Source organism: Heterodontus francisci, chromosome 13 (assembly GCF_036365525.1).
Source record: "Heterodontus francisci isolate sHetFra1 chromosome 13, sHetFra1.hap1, whole genome shotgun sequence".
Classification (NCBI taxonomy): domain Eukaryota; kingdom Metazoa; phylum Chordata; class Chondrichthyes; order Heterodontiformes; family Heterodontidae; genus Heterodontus; species Heterodontus francisci.
This window is the reverse complement of record NC_090383.1, coordinates 54,898,572-54,920,164: the sequence shown is the minus strand read 5'-3', so window position 1 is coordinate 54,920,164 and position 21,593 is coordinate 54,898,572. Positions and strand designations below refer to the sequence as shown.

General features: G+C 43.3%; 1 protein-coding gene across 6 annotated transcripts in view; it reads right to left on the bottom strand.

Annotated features, from left to right (window-relative positions):
* The window catches only part of si:ch211-130h14.4 (uncharacterized), a 383,330-nt gene that overhangs the window by 312,052 nt on the left and 49,685 nt on the right, over window positions 1-21,593 (bottom strand). For all 6 annotated transcript variants that reach the window (XM_068044838.1, XM_068044843.1, XM_068044842.1 and 3 more), the window contains 2 exons: window positions 14,627-14,755; window positions 6,076-6,234 (listed from right to left, as the gene is read on the bottom strand). In XM_068044838.1, coding sequence (XP_067900939.1) covers window positions 6,076-6,234; window positions 14,627-14,755 — 288 coding nt within the window. The remainder of the gene's footprint in view (window positions 1-6,075; window positions 6,235-14,626; window positions 14,756-21,593) is intronic.

Below are 21,593 nucleotides of genomic sequence, written 5' to 3'. Positions count from 1 at the left end.
TGAATCCACCTAACTGCACTTCAGGTGTGAAAACACCTTCTTCACCGGGCTGGCAATGCATGCCTTTTCACCAAGACAAGATAAATCACGTGACTTACAAACTATTCCTTCATTTGTAATTTGTAAAATTGCATTATCCTCTTTAACAGCTTTCTTTCTCGAGTGGTGAGTTAGTGACGTAGCGTCAGACTTTCGGGATGAACGCGTGAATAAAATTAAACTTCTGTATTTCAACCCACAAAAAGCATGCTGTGGTTATTCAAATTGGCCACACACTCAGGAGTTAAGAAATACACCCATCTTCCTTTTCAAAAAAACACACTGATTATGAACAGTAAACTGGGGTTTCAGTTCTCTCTCATCTCTGTCCATAACACTTGTGTCAATCACTAAAATGCGCAATGTTCACAACATGCCCAGCAATCAGCGAGGTGAGCCTTGTATCAATGAATAGAATGTGAGAAGTTCGCAAAATGGCCGATTTCAAGGAAGACCAGCGATTTCAAAGAGGACCTGAGATTTCACAGTCCTACCAGTTATTGTGTATTCCATTGTCTGGTTAGCCTTCCCCACTGCATTACCTAATATTTCTCTGGACCGAACTCCATTTGCCACTGTTCTGCCCACCTGACTAATCCATTGATATTTTCCTGCAGTCTACAGCTTTCTTCTTCATTATCAATCACACACCCAATTTTTGGATTGTCTGCAGACATCTTAATCATACCCCCGACATTCAAGTTCAAATCATTGCTATATACCACAAAAAGGAAGGGACCTAGTACTGAGCCCTGCAGAGCCCCACTGGAAACAGCGTTCCAGTCACAAAAACACCCAACAACCATCACTCTTTGCTGATTCTGATGAAGGGTCTTATGAAGAGTCACTGACCTGAAACATTAACTCTGCTTCTCTCTCCACAGATGCTGCCAGACCTGCTGAGTATTTCCAGCATTTCTTGTTTTTATTTCAGATTTCCAGCATCTGCAGTATTTTGCTTTTATTACTCTTTGCTTCCTGCCTCTGAGCCAATTTTGGATCTAACGTGCCACTTTGCCTTGGATCCTAAAGGTTTTTACTTTCATGATCAGTCTGCCATGTGGGACCTCATCAAAAGCCTTACTAAAATCTATACAGATTACATTAAAGGCACTACCCTCAACGACCCTCCTTGTTACCTGCTCAAAAAAATCAATCATGCCAGTCAGACATGACATTCCCTTAACAAATCTGTGTCTTTCTCAATAAGGATTTATCCTGTCCCTTAGAATTTTCCCACTGCCGAGGTTGGGCTGAATGGCCTGTAATTACTTGGTATATCCCTTTTTCCCTTTTTAAACAATAGTACAATGTTAGCTGCCCTTCCAGTCCTCTACAAGATTAGCTTGGAGAAGCTGGGATTGTTCTCCTTGGAGCAAAGGAGACTTGTTAGAGGTGTACAAGATTATATCAGGTTTAGATAAGTAGACAAAGAAAAACTGTTCCCATTAGCTGATTGTACCAGGACTAGGGGACACAGATTTAAGATTTTGGGATTCGGGGGGATGTGAGCAAGAACATTTTTAGGCAGCGAATGGTAATGACCAGGAACATGCAGCCTACAAGAGTGATGGAGGCAGAGATGATCAATGATTTCAAAAGGAAATTGGATGGCAACTTGAGGGAAATAAACTTGCAGTGGTACAGAGATAGAGCAGGGGAATGGGATGGATTGGATTGCTCTACAAAGAGCTGGAATGGACTTGATGGGCCAAATGGCCTCTTCGGTGCCATTATGACTCTACGCGATACACATATCTGACAGTTATTTGTATACTTTTTCTGCACATTTAAGGACAGCTGTTTGTTATGAGATCCATTCTCTGGAATGTTTATCTGATGTAAATTAGTGTCAAACCAAGAGTGACGATCATGGAGGAGGTGTTGTAATAGCTTTTTAGCTGAGCTTAAAAAGAGGGACCATTGTAAGGATGTTAAGAAAGATTTGGAGGGCTAATTGTCCTGAGTCTAAACTCAGAAACTGTAACATGAGGTCTCCTGCAGTCTTCACACTATCATGTATGATGTCTGTGAGCATCATTCTCTCTAACAAATTCAGTATGTGAAGACTCTTCATTTAGGATGCCCTATATGGCACAACTGATACCTGAACTAGAAAGGTCTGCAGTATCACAGGGGATGGTTGACCATCCAGCCTGGCTCATTAGTAGAACCTGAATGGTCACTATGGGCTAATATCCTTCCTACTTTTCTCCAGATAAATTACACCTAAAGGTGGATTGAGTAGACTGGACGAGTCCCATTCTGGCTGGACAAGCAGCGGATAGTCTTCTGTGCTGGTTGGTTGTGTGATTTTAGTTGGTGAAACAGTATACATGTGCACACTTGTGGTCCCCTAGCCTTGGCTTTAACCAATCTGAGCTTAATTTCTCTAGATTTGGATTAGTAAGGCCTGTCCCGATGTGGGAAGAGTATGCACTCTGTATCAGGTAGATGGAAACTGAGCTTCTCAGTAGCTTGGTTTGGAAACGATGTTAGTATGTTTCCACATATGTCAAATACCCAGCTAATCAAAAATAACATCCAAATACATATCACTTCCTACAAGCTTGTATACCAAAATTCCCCTTGAACTATACAAGCTATACGGGGTCACTTTCCTTGTGTTTTCAGCATGTATATAGTGTATAGTCAGGTAAGTAAATTTTTGTGGCAGGAATAAGACAACTTTGTCAGTTATCTGCCATTAAATTGTTCTTGCCTCATACTTTTTGGCCAAGTCCTGCATTGCTTCATTTACACATATTATAATGAGGCCTGGTAGTGCTGCAGTTCTGAGTTTCCTACTTTTACAATCACAATGCTCTCTGGGTAACTTAGGCTGAGTATTATAAATCACTGCTGCTATAAAGATCAGCTGAGACAGAGGGAAATGAGGGGTTTCTGTGCCTGGAGAGTCTGCAGCTAGGGAATACTTTGTACAGTGCTTTATTTTTACAATTCTGTTTATATAAAACCTGTAATTGTGTCTCACTGCTTCTCACAGGGTCAGACCACTGACAGTTTTTCACTTCATCCACCTCCACCACCCCCCCCCCCCACCCCCCAGCCCCACAGCCGCAATTAGGGTTTCTCAGGAGCAGTTATGGCATTCCCTATGAGCATATGCTATTATCATGGTGGTGAAGGAGGAATAGCACAGGATGAAGCAAAAGGAGGGTCAGGCAACATTTAAGGAGGATGTAGCCCTCGAAGAATATACAGGCAACACAGGTCATGTGAGGACCTTTAGAAACGAAGAGTATGCTTCACAAAAGAGGCCGTAGAGCAGCTCTGGAACCTATTGTACGATGATCTGTGGCCTCAGTCATATGTCTGCATTGCTCTTCCTGTGGCTGCAGAAGTGACTACTACACCGAGTGCCAGAGTTTTATTTCAGGCAGCCACAGATGATCTCTGTAATATCGGCTAGGCTGCAGACTGTATTCTTCAGTCATTGATGCACTTTACAGGAGGACTGAGAAATGCATCACCAGTAGTCTCACACCAAGCCAGCAGTGAGATAGGTACATGGTTCCCCAAGGGCCATGGTTCAATCAATGGTACCCATGTTTCTTTGTGAGCTCCAACAGAACTCCCCCTCAACTATCCCAACAGGAAGTGTTTCCACTTCCTCAATGTACAGATTGCACGTGACAACAGGCAGAGAATCCAACACATTAACACTACAAGACTGGAAGTCTCCATAGTGCGTTAACTGTTCAAAATTCAGCTCTCCCCTCACCTCTTTAGGGAAGAAAATTCCATTAGCAGATGGATTCTGGGTCAAAAAGCCCACCCCTGTTGCCACAGAAAGTAATCACAAGAAGAATGGTCCAAACAGCATCAGAGGAGCACTACATCAACCCGCATATTTTTCTATATTTGAAGAACCATTGGGGTCTTAAAGTCATACTTTTACTGCCTGCACAGATCAGAAGCAGTCCTGCAGTATACTGTAGATCATAGGTTGTAGCCTGCAGTTCCATATGCAACTTCACCATACAACCAGGGCTGGACTCTGACATTGTTAATAAGGTGGTCCTCTCTAGGAGTCAGAACTTCACAGAGGGGAGCATTACAATCCCCTGTTTAGTATAATGTGGTACACTGGACATTGGGTTGTTACTGGGTAAAATATGCTAATCATGCTGTATACCTCATCACAGGAAGTGATGTAACACCACGTGTGTGGAAGGCGTAAACCATAGTAGTAAGAAGTGTTTAATAAAGGTTCTGTTTCTTTTAACCCATCAGACTCTTTAGATATTATGTAGAAGGATTACGTGCTGAGGGACTCACTAAAGCTTGGGGCAGCCACTGCAAAGGCTCAATGGGGAAAGACCACTGTGTAAGGGGCCCCCACCAAAGTGAACTGTGGGGCCCATGGGAAACCCCTTGGGCTGTATACACCAAATATTGGTTTGCTGTAAAATGTGCATGGCAGAGAAATTGAATGGAAGGGTTGTGAGGCAACTCATTCCTGTATTGAAGAAAACTGATTTCCTTTGCACTTTTTGGAGTGTCAACTTGGTGCTGTTTTGAACTGTTTTGTAATGTATTTTTTTTTACAGATTTTTATGAATAAAGTATATTTTTTGGGGGAAAAAAACAACCTGCACCAAGAGAACTCTCAATAAATGATGCAATGGACATTACAGCACACCTTATCACTGAAGTTTTCTCTTCCTGTCACACCAGAGCCTTACTTGCTTGCCCTCACTTTCGAATAAGAAACATTCCCTCAATCCACTATCCATCCTAAAATATAACAACACATCGATCCACTTTGACCCTACATAACTATGCCAATAATCATTGCCTGACTGTTTAAGTGAGCACCAAATAACTGCATTCTTTCTTTTAAGACTTTAAGCTCTATGCAGTGTCAATGTACATTCTATCTTGTTACAAGAAAGTCTAAAGTGAACACAAGCCAACCTACTCTCTCCGAACACTGTATTTACCCTGGGTGCCTTTCTTTCATTTGTTCAAGTGTTTCTTGTAAATGGAATGAGAAGGCAATGGAGCTCACAAAATCACGAAATGTGGGTGGCTGCTCATGCTCTACAAAAGAATCACAGGACTGAAATGGACCAGCTCTCATGACAGCTTCCTCCTGACTGCACCTCCACAGCTTGTTCCTGGCGAGCCTGGCATGACCTCCCACGTATCAGTAGCATGGTGCACTGATAGGAAGGGCAACAGGCTTGACAAGTACTGCTGTCCTGCAAAATGGCAGTATCAGGCCGGTTGACTCCAACTGTTGCCATCTCAATGGGCCATCGGAGCTGCTGGCCCTCCGATTGGCTAGCAGCTCTTGGAGGCGGGATCTTCACTCTTACAGAGATGGGAGCCCCAACGCAAAGCTGTTAATTGCCTGATGGGCACAGAATTGGGTCAGGGCTCCCGGAAACAGCCATGGCGGAGTTGCCCCAGCTTTGTGGCATGCTGTCGGGGCCACCACTGCCTACATTGAGTTCAGCCCAATACTTCACTCCTTGCTTCTGCAGACAGATCGCGAAGATAAATAGATGGCAATCATTTGGTTCTGAGCTCTCAGCTTAACTGTACAGTTCAGCACCAACATGATTCTCTTGCACAGGGAAATGTTGTAGTACCAATGCTCTGATTTAGCAGTGACCGTTATTGCTATCTATTAATGCAGGAATAGGTGAGTAATTAATGAATTTTTACTAAGATGACTCGGTGGTACAATTTCCAGTATCATCTTCTATTGAAAATAATTTGTGATGTTACACATTAATTTTCACATCATAAGCCATCATCTGCGAGCCTTGTTGTGCACTAACATAATTTTAAATGCAGAATGTTGACACCAACTGTATTTATGCTATTTTACAGAAGTAGCAAATGCTAGGTCAAGTGTCTCCACGACCAAGTATGAACATTACCTTTTCTTAAATCCTATTGAGAATCCTGCAACGCACTGAAATGTGCCTCCCAAACAAAGAGTATGCCATTCGAACAAGTGGGAATGTTCTCATCTATACATTCGTCTTCACTAATGCATACCTGTTTCTTCTCCCGCTCCTCAATGTTACGCTGGAACTGACGATCTCGCTCTTTAATTTCATGGCGCTGCCGCTGGACTTTCTTGCTCAGTAGATCCATGTAATGTAAACGCATAGCATTGCACAGCTTGTACACGTTCTTGTAAACCTCCAGATGGTGCTAAATAATGACCAATAATCTTAAGTTTATAATTAATTTACAAGCAGGCCTTAACATGTCCCAAATTCAACACATTTATGGCAATTAATCCAAAATTATGGATTTGTTAAAAACAGTTTATATTTCAGTGCAGTAAATATGGCACAAAAAAGGACAGGGTCATATTTCCTTCATGGTATCAGGATGAATGAAAAGGTGTTTATCATGAACAAGCTCTCAAGGATTTTAAGAGCTGATGGCAGGTGGCTGAGTACAGATGAATATGCACACTTTACAGTCTTTTATTTTAAAGGATGTTCCATTGTGATTTGTCGGTGCTTTATACAATGTGGGCACCTGCTCCCTGCTCTCGCCTTTTAAAATCCTCGTTCTCTATGGCCCACCCAAGTCCATGAAATTTTTCTCACTGAGATGTCTTCACTGCTTTTCTCCCTCAGCCTCTGCACTGAGTGACTTCTCATCCTCGGTGATTTCAACCTCCATCTCAATTCATCATTTTCTCTCTCTGAGTTTACTGCCTTCCAATCCTCCCTTAACCTCTTCCTCCTTATCAACTCCCCCACCCCTATTCATGGCCACCACCTTGACCTTGCCATCTCAAGTGGCCTCGCTGCTCTTATTGTATCAATTACAGATAAGGACATCTCTCATTACTTCCTTGTATCACTGTACACCCAGATCACCCATCGCCCTCCCAACCTTTCTTCCTCTGTGTCCATCCTTGGAAACAACTCTTTCCAAATTCACATAATAACACTTCCAAAATTCCAACTGTCTCGCTTTTGGCCTTCCATTCACTACAATATTTCTGCAGCTACCGATCTGCTCAACCACATCCTCACCTCCACCTTTAATGTTCTTGTCCCTAATAAAATCATTACTCTCTCTCATCCTGGCTGTTTGTCTGGAACGGCCTTTATCTCTGCTCCTTTAAGTCCATGGTTCACAGGGTTGAACGGATATGGCGGGCAGCTGGTTTGTCCATTCACCATTTTATCACATGAAGCACTATCAGGCCCTGCTCTCATTCAAGATCATTGTGGAATGCAAAATTAACCTGAAAATAACTTGTTTTGTCTACTGCAGACTATCCTCTTAAACTCCTCTCCCTTGCCTCCTAAGGAGATCATGGACTTCTTTGGCACTAAGATTTAGACCAACTGTCAGCTACCTCTGCCACTTCCCTTCCCCAGCCCACTGGGCCAAATTCCTCTAAGGTTCCCCTGTCGTAACTCTGAACGCTCATCTTTCTCTAGTTTCTCCCCTCATGCCCTCTCCAAGCACATCTTGTTCATGAGACCCACCTCCTGCTCCTTCAACCCTATTCCCACTAAACTGCCGATCACCCAACTAACTTCCCCTCCTGGTCTCCATGTTAGCCGCATCATTAACAGGTACTCTCCCACTCTCCTCCAAATCTGCCACCATCAACCCCTCCTCAAAAAACAACCCTTGACCCCTCCATCCTTGCAAATGACCACCCCATTTCCATCTCTATTTCCTTTCCAAAGTCCTTGAATGTGTTGTCGCCACCCAAACCTTCCCTTGAATTCCATGTTTGAACCCCTCTAAACTGGTTTCCACCCACGCCACAGTACTGAATCAGCTCTTACCAAAGTCATAAATATGATTGTGCCTGTGACAGTGTGTAATTTGGGCAGGTGTAAATCGGCGGGTATAAATCTCTTAAACCTTATTATATTTCTAACTTTTACCAGTTGTGATGCAATGTTAATTCTGTTTCTCTCTCCACAGGTGCTGCTTGACCTGCTGAGTGTTTCCAGCATTTTCTGTTTTTATCTCCTAGGTATGATACCCAGGATCCCAACTGACCTCTCCATTGTCTGCTTTTAGTCTGCACTCTCACCTTTAAAGATCAGTGCACCTGACCTCCAAGCACGCTCTGTTTGGGATAGAAATGCAATACCGTACCAATGTGCCTCCTGGCTTGCTGTAGTCATGTTGATCTCTACCATGAGGCACTCTGACTGGGGCAGCAATTACAGGCAGTTTCATTAAAGACAGAGTCCATACCAGACTGGTGTCCTGTGAGCTTGTAACATGGTGTCAAAAGTGGAGCTGAGGCGAGTTTTGAAGAGCTTTTTAGAAGCACAGCCATGGAACAAAGGCCACAGGAATGGTCACAGCTGCTAAAAGCCACAGGAAGCCACAGAAAAGGAACAAAGCAACAGCTGAAAGCACAGGGTAAGACAATGGCTGCACATTTTCTTCTGCCTGCGCCCGTAGAAATGAAAGGGGATATGAAAAAGAACTGGCAGTTTTTCCACTCACAATGGCAAAATTACAAGATTGCAACAGATTTAATGAACAAACCAGAGTGTTTGGCTAGAAGGAAGCACAACAAGTAGGTACAGATGGCCATTGGAGAGATGTAAGCTGAAGATTCTGACAAATCACTATACAACATACAACAGGTTGGTTCAGTCAGGTCGATAGGTGATAAATGGTTTGTGACTGTTGGAATGATGACTGCAGAAGGAGAATATCAAATCAGCATAAAGTGTCAGATAGACACCGGTGCATCATGCAACATCATGACCTTCACAGACCTGTGCAAAGTTGCTCAACTTGGCGATCCAGAAATGAAGCCCTCAAGAGTAAGGTTGAGGCCATATGTTGGCACCATACTAGTGCCGAGAGGACAAGTTACTCTGAGAGCCCAATGCAATGGCAAGAATGAAGATGTGGAATTCCAGATCATAGACGGCAAGCAAAAGCCTCTCATCTCAGCCAAAGCAAGTCTAAAGCTTGGACTGGTAACCCTCAACGTGCAAAAAGAGATTTGTAACATGTCATAGTGCACTAAACCATTGACCGGGGAACAGATCCTAGAGGAGTACAACGATGTGTTTACAGGTTTAGGATGTCTTCCTGGAGGATATCATGTCAAGGTAGATGAGAGGGTAAGACCAATTCAGCATCTGCCGAGGAAGGTTCCAGCTGCCCTCAAGGCCAGCTTGAAAGACAAGGTAAAAGAGCTGGGAAAGAAGGGCCCCTACAAAATGGATTAGCAGCATGGTAGCAGTGAAACTACCTGGAAAGCTGAGAGTATGCATCAACCCAAAGGATCTAAATAAAGCTCTGAATAGATCACACTATCCCATGCCAAACATTGAAGGAATTTTGCCACAACTTGCAAAAACAAAACTCTTCACTACCCTAGATGCAAAGGATGGTTATTGGCAAGTAAAACTGGATGAAAGCAGCAGCTTTCTAACCACATTCTGGAAGCCGTTCAGGAGATACGGATGGTTGCACATGCCGTTTGGCACTTCCACGGCTACAGACAGCATGAGATAGTTAGTGATCTTCCCGGAGTGGAAGCTATAAAGGATGATCTGTTAGTTTATGGATGTGGAGACTCAATAGAAGAAGCCATTTCTGACCATGATCAAAATTTAGTGCAACTGCTAGACAGAGCTCGCCAGATGAACCTGAAGCTGAACAAGAAAAAATTGCAATTAAAGATGCTTGAAGTCAAGTACATAGGTCATGTACTGACAGCAAAAGGTCTTTGCCCAGATCCCAAAAAGGTGAGAGCAGTAGCAGCGATACGGCGGCCAACAGATGTAAAAGCAGTGCAACAATTTGTTGGATTTGTCAACTATTTAACAAAATTCTTGCCTAATTTGTCATTGGAGTGTGAACCATTACACCAACTCACTGCCAAGGACATGTAGTGGTATTGGGACACAGAACAAGAAGCAGCGTTCACTAAAATCAAGCAACTCATGACTGCAACGTCAGTGCTGAAATACTAAGATATAAAAGATGAAGTCACCCTGCAGTGTGATACCAGCGAGACAGGACTTGGAGCAACCCTAATGCAGCAAGAACAACTGGTTGCATCTGCAGCCAGGGTTTTAACGCAAATGGAACGACGCTATGCTCAGATCGTGAAAGAGTGCCTGGCCATTGTCTTTGCATGTGTATCAATACCTACTTGAAAGAGACAAAGTGACAGTCAAGTCCGACCACAAGCCACTTCAAAGCATTTTCCTCAAGCCCCTGCTATCTGCTCCAAAGTGTCTGCAAAGGATGTTACTGGATGTGACATACAAGCAAGGGAAACAGATGTACAAAGGCTGACATGCTGTCAAGAGCAGCACTCCCTATGAAGAAAGTAGAGGATGCTATGACAGAGTGTGAAATCTTCCAAATCCAACGTGAAGCTACAGTTCGACATGCTCTGGAAGTCATCAACCCAGCAGAGACATTGAATCTGACAGACACACGCCTTGCTCAAATCAAGGGAACTACCCAACAAGATCCAACTCTACAAGTGTTGCAAGAAGTCATGATGAAAGGATGGCCTGACAACATCAAGGACACTTCTGTGGTCACAAGAATGTATTGGGCATACAGAGATGAACTAACAGCCCAAGATGGCATCTTGTACAAAGGAAATAGTTATGATCCCTAAGAAGTTGAAAGGAGAGATGCTAAAGTGCATCCATGCAAGCCACTAATGAATTGAGTCGAATCTGAGGAAGGCAAGTGCTCTGGCCAAACATGAACAATGAAATCAAGGACCACATCAGCCTGTGCAGTGCGTGTAACGAGTACCAAGCTAAACAAGCGAAACAGCTGCTGATGACATATGACATCCCAGACTGACCATGGATAAAGCTGGAATAGACCTCTTCACTCTCACAGGAGATAGACCAGCTGACCTCAATGACTACCGGTGAGATTGTAGAATGTCTGAAAGCACACTTTGGTCGTTACCGCATTCCAGACATGGGGATGACCAACAATGGTCCTCAGTTCACGAGTGAAGAATTCAGCCGCTTCATAAAGGATTGGGAAATTCAACACCATACATCATCTCCACACTATCTCCAGTCAAATGGAAAGGCTGAGGAGGCAGTGAAAATCGCCAAAGGAATCATTAAGAAATCGAGCAAATCTGGCACAGATGTTTACAAGGCAATCCTCAAATGGAGAAACATGCCTACCGATGGCATGGAAAGTAGTCTGGTACAAAGACTAATGTCACGCCGCACTCAAACTACTCTGCCAATAGCAAAAAAGCTACTGAAGCCAGAAGTAGTAACAGGCGTGAGTGACAAAATCAAGGTGAAACAGCAGAAAGTCAAATTTCACTTTGACAAAACTGCCAAACCATTGCCAGAATTGAGCATTGGAAAGCCAGTACAAACCTGCAATGCTCTCAACAAGAGTCAGCCCAAGTGGCAACTTGAGACCTGTGTAGAGCAGTTGTCACCTCGATCATATGTGGTGGAAGTGCACGACCAGATATACCATCACAACCACAGACACAACTGGAGAAGCTGTTCCTTTATGGCAGACGGACAATCAGGAATATGAGAACTCACCAACTGCACAGACCACAGAACCATCAGCCCCAGAGGTCCACAGCACCCCAATAACGGAAATGGAACAACAAAAGTTACCGCAGCAACAAGTCACAAAGGAACAACACTCGCCGCAGAAGGAAAATCAACCAGATGAACAACCAACAACAACACCATTAAGAGACCAGCAAGATTTAATGACTATGTGTGCAATGCATGTGCAAAGACTGACAAGAATGACGAACTACTAATGCATGAGAACAGTTGTGTGCATAGTGGGTAACTTGAGCAACTCATAGTGTAAATGATAATGCATGCAATTTTTTTTTTGTTTTTTTGTATGAAAGGGGGATGATTGGGATAGAAATGCAATACTGTACCAGTGTGCCTCCTGGCTTGCTGTAGTCATGTGATCTCTACCATGAGGCACTCTGACTGGGGCAGCCATTACAGGCAGTTGCATTAAAGATGGTGTCCATACCAGACTGGTGTCCTGTGAGCACATAACACTCTCTCTTCCATCACTTGGTTAAGGATCTTACTACTTGTTAAATATTTCCTTTCACTCTTCCTCCTCCACACCCCTGTCCCATATTCTATTTCACAATTAGGGAGTTGCCCAGTTTGAGGTTTAACAGAAAAACAAATAACAATGGATCAGGAAATTGTCCATAGGGTGATTCTACCACCAGCCACTCCTAGGAGGGTGCCCTCTTGGAGGGCACTGGCCAGGAAATCACAGGCCTTAATTTTTATCCATTTAAATTAACGAATAGAAAATCCATTCAGCTCTGCATATCTAGAGTTTGCTGCAAAGCCTTGCTCTTCACCATGGGCACTTGACTGGCCCTCAAATGTTAAGGTTTCGCTCGTCTGTAACTAAAAGGTTGTTGGACAAGGGAAATTTATTGGACTTCTGTACTCAAATTATAAAAGATCTGAAGATAGTCCTGCCATGTTTAAGAATTGGTGAGAAAAAACACTTTAAGGGCAATGTTATCTATATCCTAGACGCTGAACATCACAACATCAACTACACACCAGAGTGCCCCATTTCGTCCTATACAATTGCACCGGATATGATCATTCAGGAATGCTTCAAGCTGTTGCTTTTTATTACACTTGTCAGGCAAGATTGAGGCACACATTATTTTGTCACATGAACATTAAAACTTAAAATTGCAAGCCCCTGACTGGAAAGACATTTGCATAGTAACAAACAGTGTTGGAACAATGGGGACCCAGTCGTTGCTTCTCCAATACACAGACGAAGTGGTCAGACCAGTTTTAATCACATGACTGTTGCAGAGGTTTGAACTGAGAGTTTTAAATTGGAGAAAACAGTGTTTGAAATCAGAAAGCTCCTGGCTCCTGGTTTGAGCACATCTCTCTCCTGTCTTCTCTCAACTCGCTCACACAAGCTTCGGAAACCATTGAAGATATGAGAACCTCAAAGAGAGAAAAGTCTCTTATGTTGAACAAGGTTTAAGAAGAATACTGGGCCCCAATGAAAAGTAAGAGCTACCTACAATCAAAGACTCTACAGTGAGTTGGAACCACAGAAACAGTAACCAGAAACCCCCTTCAGAGACTGTCTCAAACCTTTCACTTTATATTTTCCTCTCCTCTTTTCTGTCCCTATTTGCATGTGTATATCGCATGTGCATGCTAGCATGGGCGTGTCGTATATCCATAGGCATTAAACGTATTAGAGCTTAAGTTTAAGGTTTAATAAATTTCACTTTTCTCCTTTAAACCGAAGAAAGCCTGTCTATGCTCATTTAGATTTAGATTAGATTAGATTAGAGATACAGCACTGAAACAGGCCCTTCGGCCCACCGAGTCTGTGCCGACCATCAACCACTCATTTATACTAATCCTACACTAATCCCATATTCCTACCAAACATCCCCACCTGTCCCTATATTTCCCTACCACCTACCTATACTAGTGACAATTTATAATGGCCAATTTACCTATCAACCTGCAAGTCTTTTGGCTTGTGGGAGGAAACCGGAGCACCCGGAGAAAACCCACACAGACACAGGGAGAACTTGCAAACTCCACACAGGCAGTACCCGGAATCGAACCCGGGTCCCTGGAGCTGTGAGGCTGCGGTGCTAACCACTGCGCCACTGTGCCGCCCTAATTTTGCCTTATAATTGGAAAGCTGTGAACAAGGATTCACAAAGGGGGAGTTCAAAACACAGTGTGTTTAAAAATAAAAGCCTGTTACAATAAGACCAGGTGAAGACAGCAAAAGACCCCTGGACACATTTCTCACCTGGTCATAACACACTGCATTTCAGTTGCATGTTTCAGGTATTGTAAACAGAAATTATGGTCCAATATTGACTATGTTTTGATTGAACTTCACAGTACTTTGATGTACCAGCAGTGCAGCATTAAAAGAGTGACTCATCCTCATTCAGAAGTTCAGCAATCATCTTTTGTTAGCCACATACTTGATTCAATTTATATTAATCGAGTCTTAAAATTGTCATTGCATTAGTCATGCACATTGCCATCTTGCTACACAGGTATTCTGGCTCTCTCTGGCATCAAAACTCAACTGCAATTTTTGGAGTAGCTAATATTTACTTAATGCTGCAGGTGACACAAATATGCTCTAAGTACCCGCTTTGGAACTGTGTAAGCTGACACCAAGTTAAGCTGTTGGCTGTATATCAAGCAAAATGGAGTTCTGGGCCTGCTGAAGATGGTAGTAACAGGACATTTTCCAGGTATATGTTGTCGACAGGATACTTAACCTGCTGGCAGTGTCTATCCAAAGGATTTCCCCCAAAAGTGTTTGATTTTGTTGGGGCAGATTTTCCTTTTTGGGTTTAAGACCTTGACATAACAGAAGCACTTAATCACCTTTAAGCTGCCCATAATTTTGTTGGAGGAAAATATAACGCAGTATTTTTTTATCCCCTCTGGTGCAATTTTGATCAGTTTATACATGGAAAGGTATAAAATCTCAAATTGTCTTTTGGAAAATATACTAATGTTCAACCAAGTCCAGACAAGCAAGTACTGTAGAGGTCTACCTGTTCTTGGAGGGCCCTCCTTGTTGCTTTCATGTTCGGATGTTCTTCATCTTCATCCAATGGGGTGAGTTTTCTGTGCTTGTCTGGTTCTCCGATCTTTTGCTGTCTATTCTTTTGACCTCTATCACACTGCACAGAACCAGAAAACCCAAGGTTAAACTGAGTAGGAAGTAAATATTGACGGTTTGCTCAAAGAATGTTTCATACGTGTTCTCAAATAACAAGGACATATTTATAGGCTAGATTCTGATAATTATGGCTAGTACAAAATTTTATCATTGTCACCCATTACCGTAGGTACTATTCATTTTGGAGAAACATTCAATATTCTTGTTACAGGTAAATTGCAAATGTTGTCTTGATCAAGATAAGGGATGTCAGCACTGGCATCTTTTTTAAGCAGCCAGTACAGGGATAGAACATAGAACATAGAACATTACAGCGCAGTACAGGCCCTTCGGCCCTCGATGTTGCGCCGACCTAATAGGATAGGTATACCTACTTTTGCTACAGTGAAATAATTTTAGTTTCATATTTTTGAAGCCTGCTTTAATCACAAATTGCCCATGTAACATTCCATCTTTGACAATAAAAAGCTAAAAAAAAAATTGTTTTGTGCCCATCTCTGGTTCTCTGCCTCTGTTCCTATGTGCCTTCACAGTCTCTCTGTATTTGTGGTTCTCTCTCTAACCATCTGTCCCCATGTAGCAAACCCAATTCTGCAATACCTCTGTTTTAGAAGCATTAATCCTTACTGGCTTATTTCCATTCACTAGATTTCCTTTATGTCAGGGACCAATGAAATGTTTCAGAATTAGGGGGTATGAGATTAGTAATTCACAATAGACCCACTCACATGATCAAGATATAAATTTGTATCAATTAGGCATACTATAGGACAAAAGCCAAATACTATGGATGCTGGAAATCTAAAATATAAACAGAAAATGCCAGAAAAACTAATAGATTAGGCAGCATCTGTGGAGAGAGGAACAGAATTAACTTTTCAGGTCGATGACCTTTCATCAGAACTGGAAAAAGTTAGGTATGTAACAGTTTATAAGTATAGACCCAGGGAAAATGGGAGGAATGAGGAAAGAACAAAGGGGAGGTCTGTGATAGGGTGGAAAGCAAGAGAGAGTAAATGACAAAAAAGATGATGCCGCAAGGCAAAAGTGAGTGTTAATAGGACAAGAAACAAAGGATGATTCTCGGGAGCTGTAAATGGCAACATTGGAAGCGTAGTTATGATCTGAAATTGTTGAACTCAATGTTGAGTCCTGAAAATCTAATTGAAAGATGAAGTGCTGTTCCTCAAGCTTTCATTGAGCTTCACTGGAACAGTGTAAGAGGCCAAGGACAGAGAGGTCAGCTGGAAGTAGGATGGAAAATTAACATGGCAAGTGACTGGAAGCTCAGGGTCACACTTGTGGACTGAACAGAGTAGTTTTCAGCAAAGCAATCAAACAATCTGTATTTGGTTTCCTCAGTGTAGAGGAGATGGTATTGTCAGCAGTGAATACAGTATACTAAATTGAAACAGGTACAAGTAAATCACGGTTTCACCTGGAAGGAGCGTTTGGGACCCTAGAGGGTGGGAAGGGAGGAGGTAAAATGACAGATGTTGCATCTGCTGCACTTGCACAGGAAGGTGCCGTAGGGAGAAGAGCAGGTGTTAGGGGTGATGGAAGAGTGGACCAGGGTGTTGCGGAGGGAATGGTCCCTTTGGAATACTGAAAGAAGAGGGGAGGATGTATTTAATGGTGGCATCAGCTGGAAATAGCAGAGAATGAGCCATTGAATGTGGAGACTATTGGGGGTGAAGGTGAGGACACGGGGGACCCTATTATGGTACTGGGTGGGAGGGGAAGGGGTATGGAGGGGAGGGGAGCCCATTGGGACCCTCTCCACCTCAACCAGTCTGGGATCAGGGTCTTAAGCAGAAAGAATAAATAGGGTGGTCACAAGGACTTTAAACTAGTAAGTAGGGGTTGGGAGGGCAGAGGGCTCAGGCGGAATAGGTAATATCAATAATAGTTTAAAAAACAAAAGGGAAGAGATTAGAGTAACAGTCGGAAATTACGCTTTAGGCTCTACAGCTAAAAGGAAAACTAAAAGATGTAAATTAATTAAACCAGGAGAGAGAAGTTTAGAGATACAGCACTGAAACAGGCCCTTCGGCCCACAGAGTCTGTGCCGACCATCAACCACCCATTTATACTAATCCTGCACTAATCCCATATTTCTACCACATCCCCACCTGTCCCTATATATGTCCCTACCACTTACCTATACTAAGGGCAATTTATAATGGCCAATTAACCTATCAACCTGCAAGTCTTTGGCATGTGGGAGGAAACCGGAGCACCCGGAGGAAACCCACGCAGACACAGGGAGAACTTGCAAACTCCGCACAGGCAGTACCCAGAATCGAACCTGGGTCCCTAGAGCTGTGAGGCTGCAGTGCTAACCACTGCGCCACTGTGCCGCCCCACTGAAATAGGAGATGTGTGAGTAAAATATGAGAGCAGAAGGACAGGTTAGGGTGTGTAGCCCAAAGAAGTATTTTTCATTTAAAGAATGGAGTGTAAGGAACAAGTTGAATGAATTGCAGGTACAAATTCAATTTGGATGGTATGACATGGCAGCCATTACGGAGACATGGGCAGGAATTTTACATCCCACCCACAGGAGCAGGCTGGTGGCGGGGTGATGGTGGGGGGGGTGCAGGGGGGGGACGTAAAATTTAGTGGGAGGTGGGGGGTTGCCGTTCCAGATGCCTTCCCGCCCCCACTGCAATTTTACCAGGGGCAGTGGCGGCGAGAAATGGACCGCTCACCCCAGGCCAATCAAGGCCCTTAAATGGACAATTAACTGCCATGTAAGGGCCTCCTCCCGCCACTGCTGGCGTTTTACCAGTGGCCGGAAGGCACCTCAGGCCCTCAGAATGCTGCCAGGTAAAACCTGGTGGCCTCCTTGCGGGCTGGAGAGGGGGCTTTCCTGAGCGGACACCCTGTGACCCATGCAGGGCACCCCCAAAGCTCCAACTGCCCCCACTGAAATAAAGTCCACCCCCCTCCCAACTGGGGCCCGGCTGATTTTTGGGGCCTCGCCGGGGACACTTGCATTTGTTCCAAGGCTGACGCCCATGATCCTGCCGTTGGCTGGGTGCAGTCCTAGCAGTGGCCACTGCTCCCGGTAGCACTGCTGAGACTATGAGCTGCCGGCCCACTGATTGGCTGGCAGCTTTTGGAGGTGGGGCTTCCTGCCTCAAGGAGGTGGAAGTCCTGCCCAAGTCCAATTAAGGGCCTGAGGAGCAAAATCCTGGCATGGCTCCCCAGGCCCGGCAGAGGTGGGCTCACCTCCGACTTTCGGGCCGGTGGGTGAGTCTTCCCACCCACGTAAAATTTTGATCATGGCTACAAGATGGTCAGGACTGGCAATTATGTGTAGCAGGTTTTAAGGCCTACAGGAAAGATAGGCAGAGGAGGAGTCGTCTTAGTGATTAAGGATGAAATCATTACAATGATGAGAGGCAAGCAGGCAGTGGAGACTTTATAGGTACAATCAAGAAACAGAAAAGGACTTAAGACCGTAGTGGGAGTTGTCTATAGGCCTCTTGGTAGTAGTTGTGAAGTAGTAGCTTGTCTAAATGTGGGGAATGGACAAGCATGTAGCAAGGGCAGAGTGGTTTTAATGGGGGATTTTAACTTCCATATCGACTGGGATAACAGACTAGTGCATGTCAAGAAGGTAGTGAATTTCTTGAGTGTGCCTGGGGTTTTTTTCTGCAACATTATATCCTAGAACCAACAGGGGAGGGGGTGGGGGGCTGGCAGATTTAGTAATGAATAAGGAGCCAGATTTAGTTAATGGCCTAACGGTATCTAATAGCGATCATAATATAATCGAGTTCAAAGTAGTGTTTGAAAGGGATAAACATAAAACAGCTAATAAGATTCTAGACTTAGGTAAGGTTGACTTCAATGTGATGAGGTAGAGACTGTCCCCAGTCAACTGGACAAACCTGTTGATGGGTAAAGTGACAGAAGATCAGTGGGAGGTGTTCAAAAAATAATTTATGTGATATAGAACTGAGGGGCTGGATCCATGGGAAATCCCTCGAACTGTATCGGGAAAATTCCGTGTGCTGTAAAATGTAAAAATGTATATGGCATAAGAAATGAAATGGAAGGGTTGTGAGGCAACTCATGATTGTATTGAAGGAAACTGACCTCCTTTGCACTGTTTGTAATTTTTGACTTGGTGCTTGTTTGGAACGGTTTTGTCATGTATTTTTTTTACAGATTTTTATGAATAAAGTATATTTTGGAAATAAAAAAAAATTAATTTATATGATATAGAACTGGTTTATATCCTTAAGGTGCAAGTGTTCTATTTGTCAAAAAGACAGCCATCGACAACTAGAGGTAAGAGACGACATAAAACTAAAAGAAAAAGTATGCAAAAAATCCCCAAAATATTACAGATCCTGGTGAATAGGAAAGATACTAAGAACAGCAAAAGTGACAAAACAAATAGAAAGAGCTACAAAAAGGGAGTATGAAAAGAAAATTGCAGGAGGAGGCCCTCAAGTGGCAGTTAACTGGTCACTTAAGGACCTTGATTCGCCTGGGACAGGTGAGCTGTTTCTCGCTACCGCTGCCACTGGTAAAATTGCAGAGGGGCAGGAAGGCATTGGGAACAGCACCCCCGCCTCCCATTCAATTTTACGCCACTCCCCACTGCTGCCCCCGCCACCAGCCCACTCCTGTTGGGGGGGTGGGGGGCATAAAATTCCGGCCCATGTCTCCATAATGGCTACCATGTCATACTAGCCAAGTTGAATTTGTGCCTGCAATTCATTCAATTTGTTCCTTACACTCCAAGGGATATCAAAAGCAAGACAGGAAACTTTTACAACGACATTAGGGAAAAAAGCATGGTCAGAAGCAATGTAGGCCTCTTGAAATCTGATATCGGTGATGCTGTCAATGAAAATAAGGAAACAGCAGACACGATGAATAATTACTTTGCATCAGTATTTACAGTAGAGGAAGAGGTCAGCATGCCAGACATCCCAAAGAAACTATTGAATCAGGGAGAGGGACTCAACAAAATTAATGTATGCAAGATACCTGAGAAATGGTAATGGAGAAATTAATTGCATTCAAGACCAATGAATCCCTAGCACCAGATAGGTTCCAACCAATGATTTATAGGAACATAACAAATAGGAGCAGGAGAAGGCCATTCGGCCCCTCAAGCCTGCTCTGCTTTTCAACTAGATTATGCCTGATCTACCTCAACACCATTTTCCCACACGATCCCCATATCCCTTGATATCTTTAATATCTAGAAATCTATCGATCTCTGTCTTGAACATACTAATGACTGAGCTTCCACAGCCCTCAGGGGCAGAGAATTCCACAGATTCACCACCCTCTGAGTGAAGAGATTCCTCCTCATCTCCGTCCTAAATGGCCTACCTATTATTCTGACACTGTTTCCCCTGGTTCTAGAGCCCCAGCCAGGGGAAATATCCTTCCTGCCTCTACCCTTTCAAGCCCTCTAAGAGTTGTGTACGCTTCAATGAGATCACCTCTCATTCTTCTAAACTCTAGAGAATACAGGCCCAGTCTCCTTAATCTCTCCTCTTAGGACAATCCCACCATCCCAGGAATCAGTCTGGTGAACCTTCCTTGCACTCTCTCTATGGCAAGTACACCCTTCCTTAGGTATGCAGACCAAAACTGTACATAATACTCTGGGTGTGGTCTCACCAAGGCTGTATACAATTGCAGCAAGATCTCTTTACTCATGTACTCAAATCCTCTTGCAATAAAGACCAACATACCATTTGCCTTCCAAATTGCTTGCTGCACCTGCATGTTAGCTTTCAGTGACTTATGAGCAAGGATACCCAGTTTCCTTTGGACATCAACTGTTCCCAATTTCTCACTATTTAGGAAATAGTCTGCAATTCTGCTTTTTCTACCAAAGTGGATAACTTCATATTTTTCACATTATATTCCATCTGGCATGCTCTTGCTCACACACTTGGCCTGTCTAAATCCTCTTGAAGCCTCTTTGCATCCTCCTCACAACTCACACGCCCACCTAGTTTTGTGTCATCAGCAAATTTGGAAATATTACATTTGGTCTCCACATACAAATCATTGATATAGATTGTGACTAACTGGGGCCCAAGCACTGATCCTTGCAGTACCCCACTATTCACAGCCTGCCAACCTGAAAATGGTGCATTTATTCCTACTCTCTGTTATCTGTCCATTAACCAATTCTCAATCCATGCCAGTCTATTACCCCTAATTCCATGTGCTCTAATTTTCCTTACTGACCTCTTGTGTGGGACCTTATCAAAAGCCTTCTGAAAATCCAAATACACCACATCCACTGGTTCCCCCTTATTTATTCTGCTAGTTACATCCTCAAAAACCCCAACAGGTTTGTCAAACATGATTTGCCTTTCATAAATCCATGTTGACTCTGCCCAATCCTACCATTATTTTCTAAGTATCTAGGTATCACATCCTTTATAATAGATTCTAGCATTTTCCCTACTACTGATGTCAGGCCAACAGGTCTGTAGTTCCCTATTTTCTCTCACCTTTCTTAAATAGTGGGGTTACATTTGCTACTTTCCAATCTTCAGGAATTGCTCTAGAATCGATAGAATTTTGGAAGATGATCACCAATGCATCCACTATCTCTACAGCCACCTCTTTTGACACTCTGGGATGTAGAATATCAGGTCCTAGGGACTTATCAACCTTCATCCCCATTCATTTCTCCAGTACTACTTTTTTACAAATACTAATTTCTTTCAGTTCTTTATTCTTGCTAGTCCGCTGGTTCTTTAATATTTATGTGAAGTTTTTTTTGTATCTTCCTGCGTGAAGGTAGACACAAAGCATTTGTTTAGTTTTCTGCCATTTCCTTATTC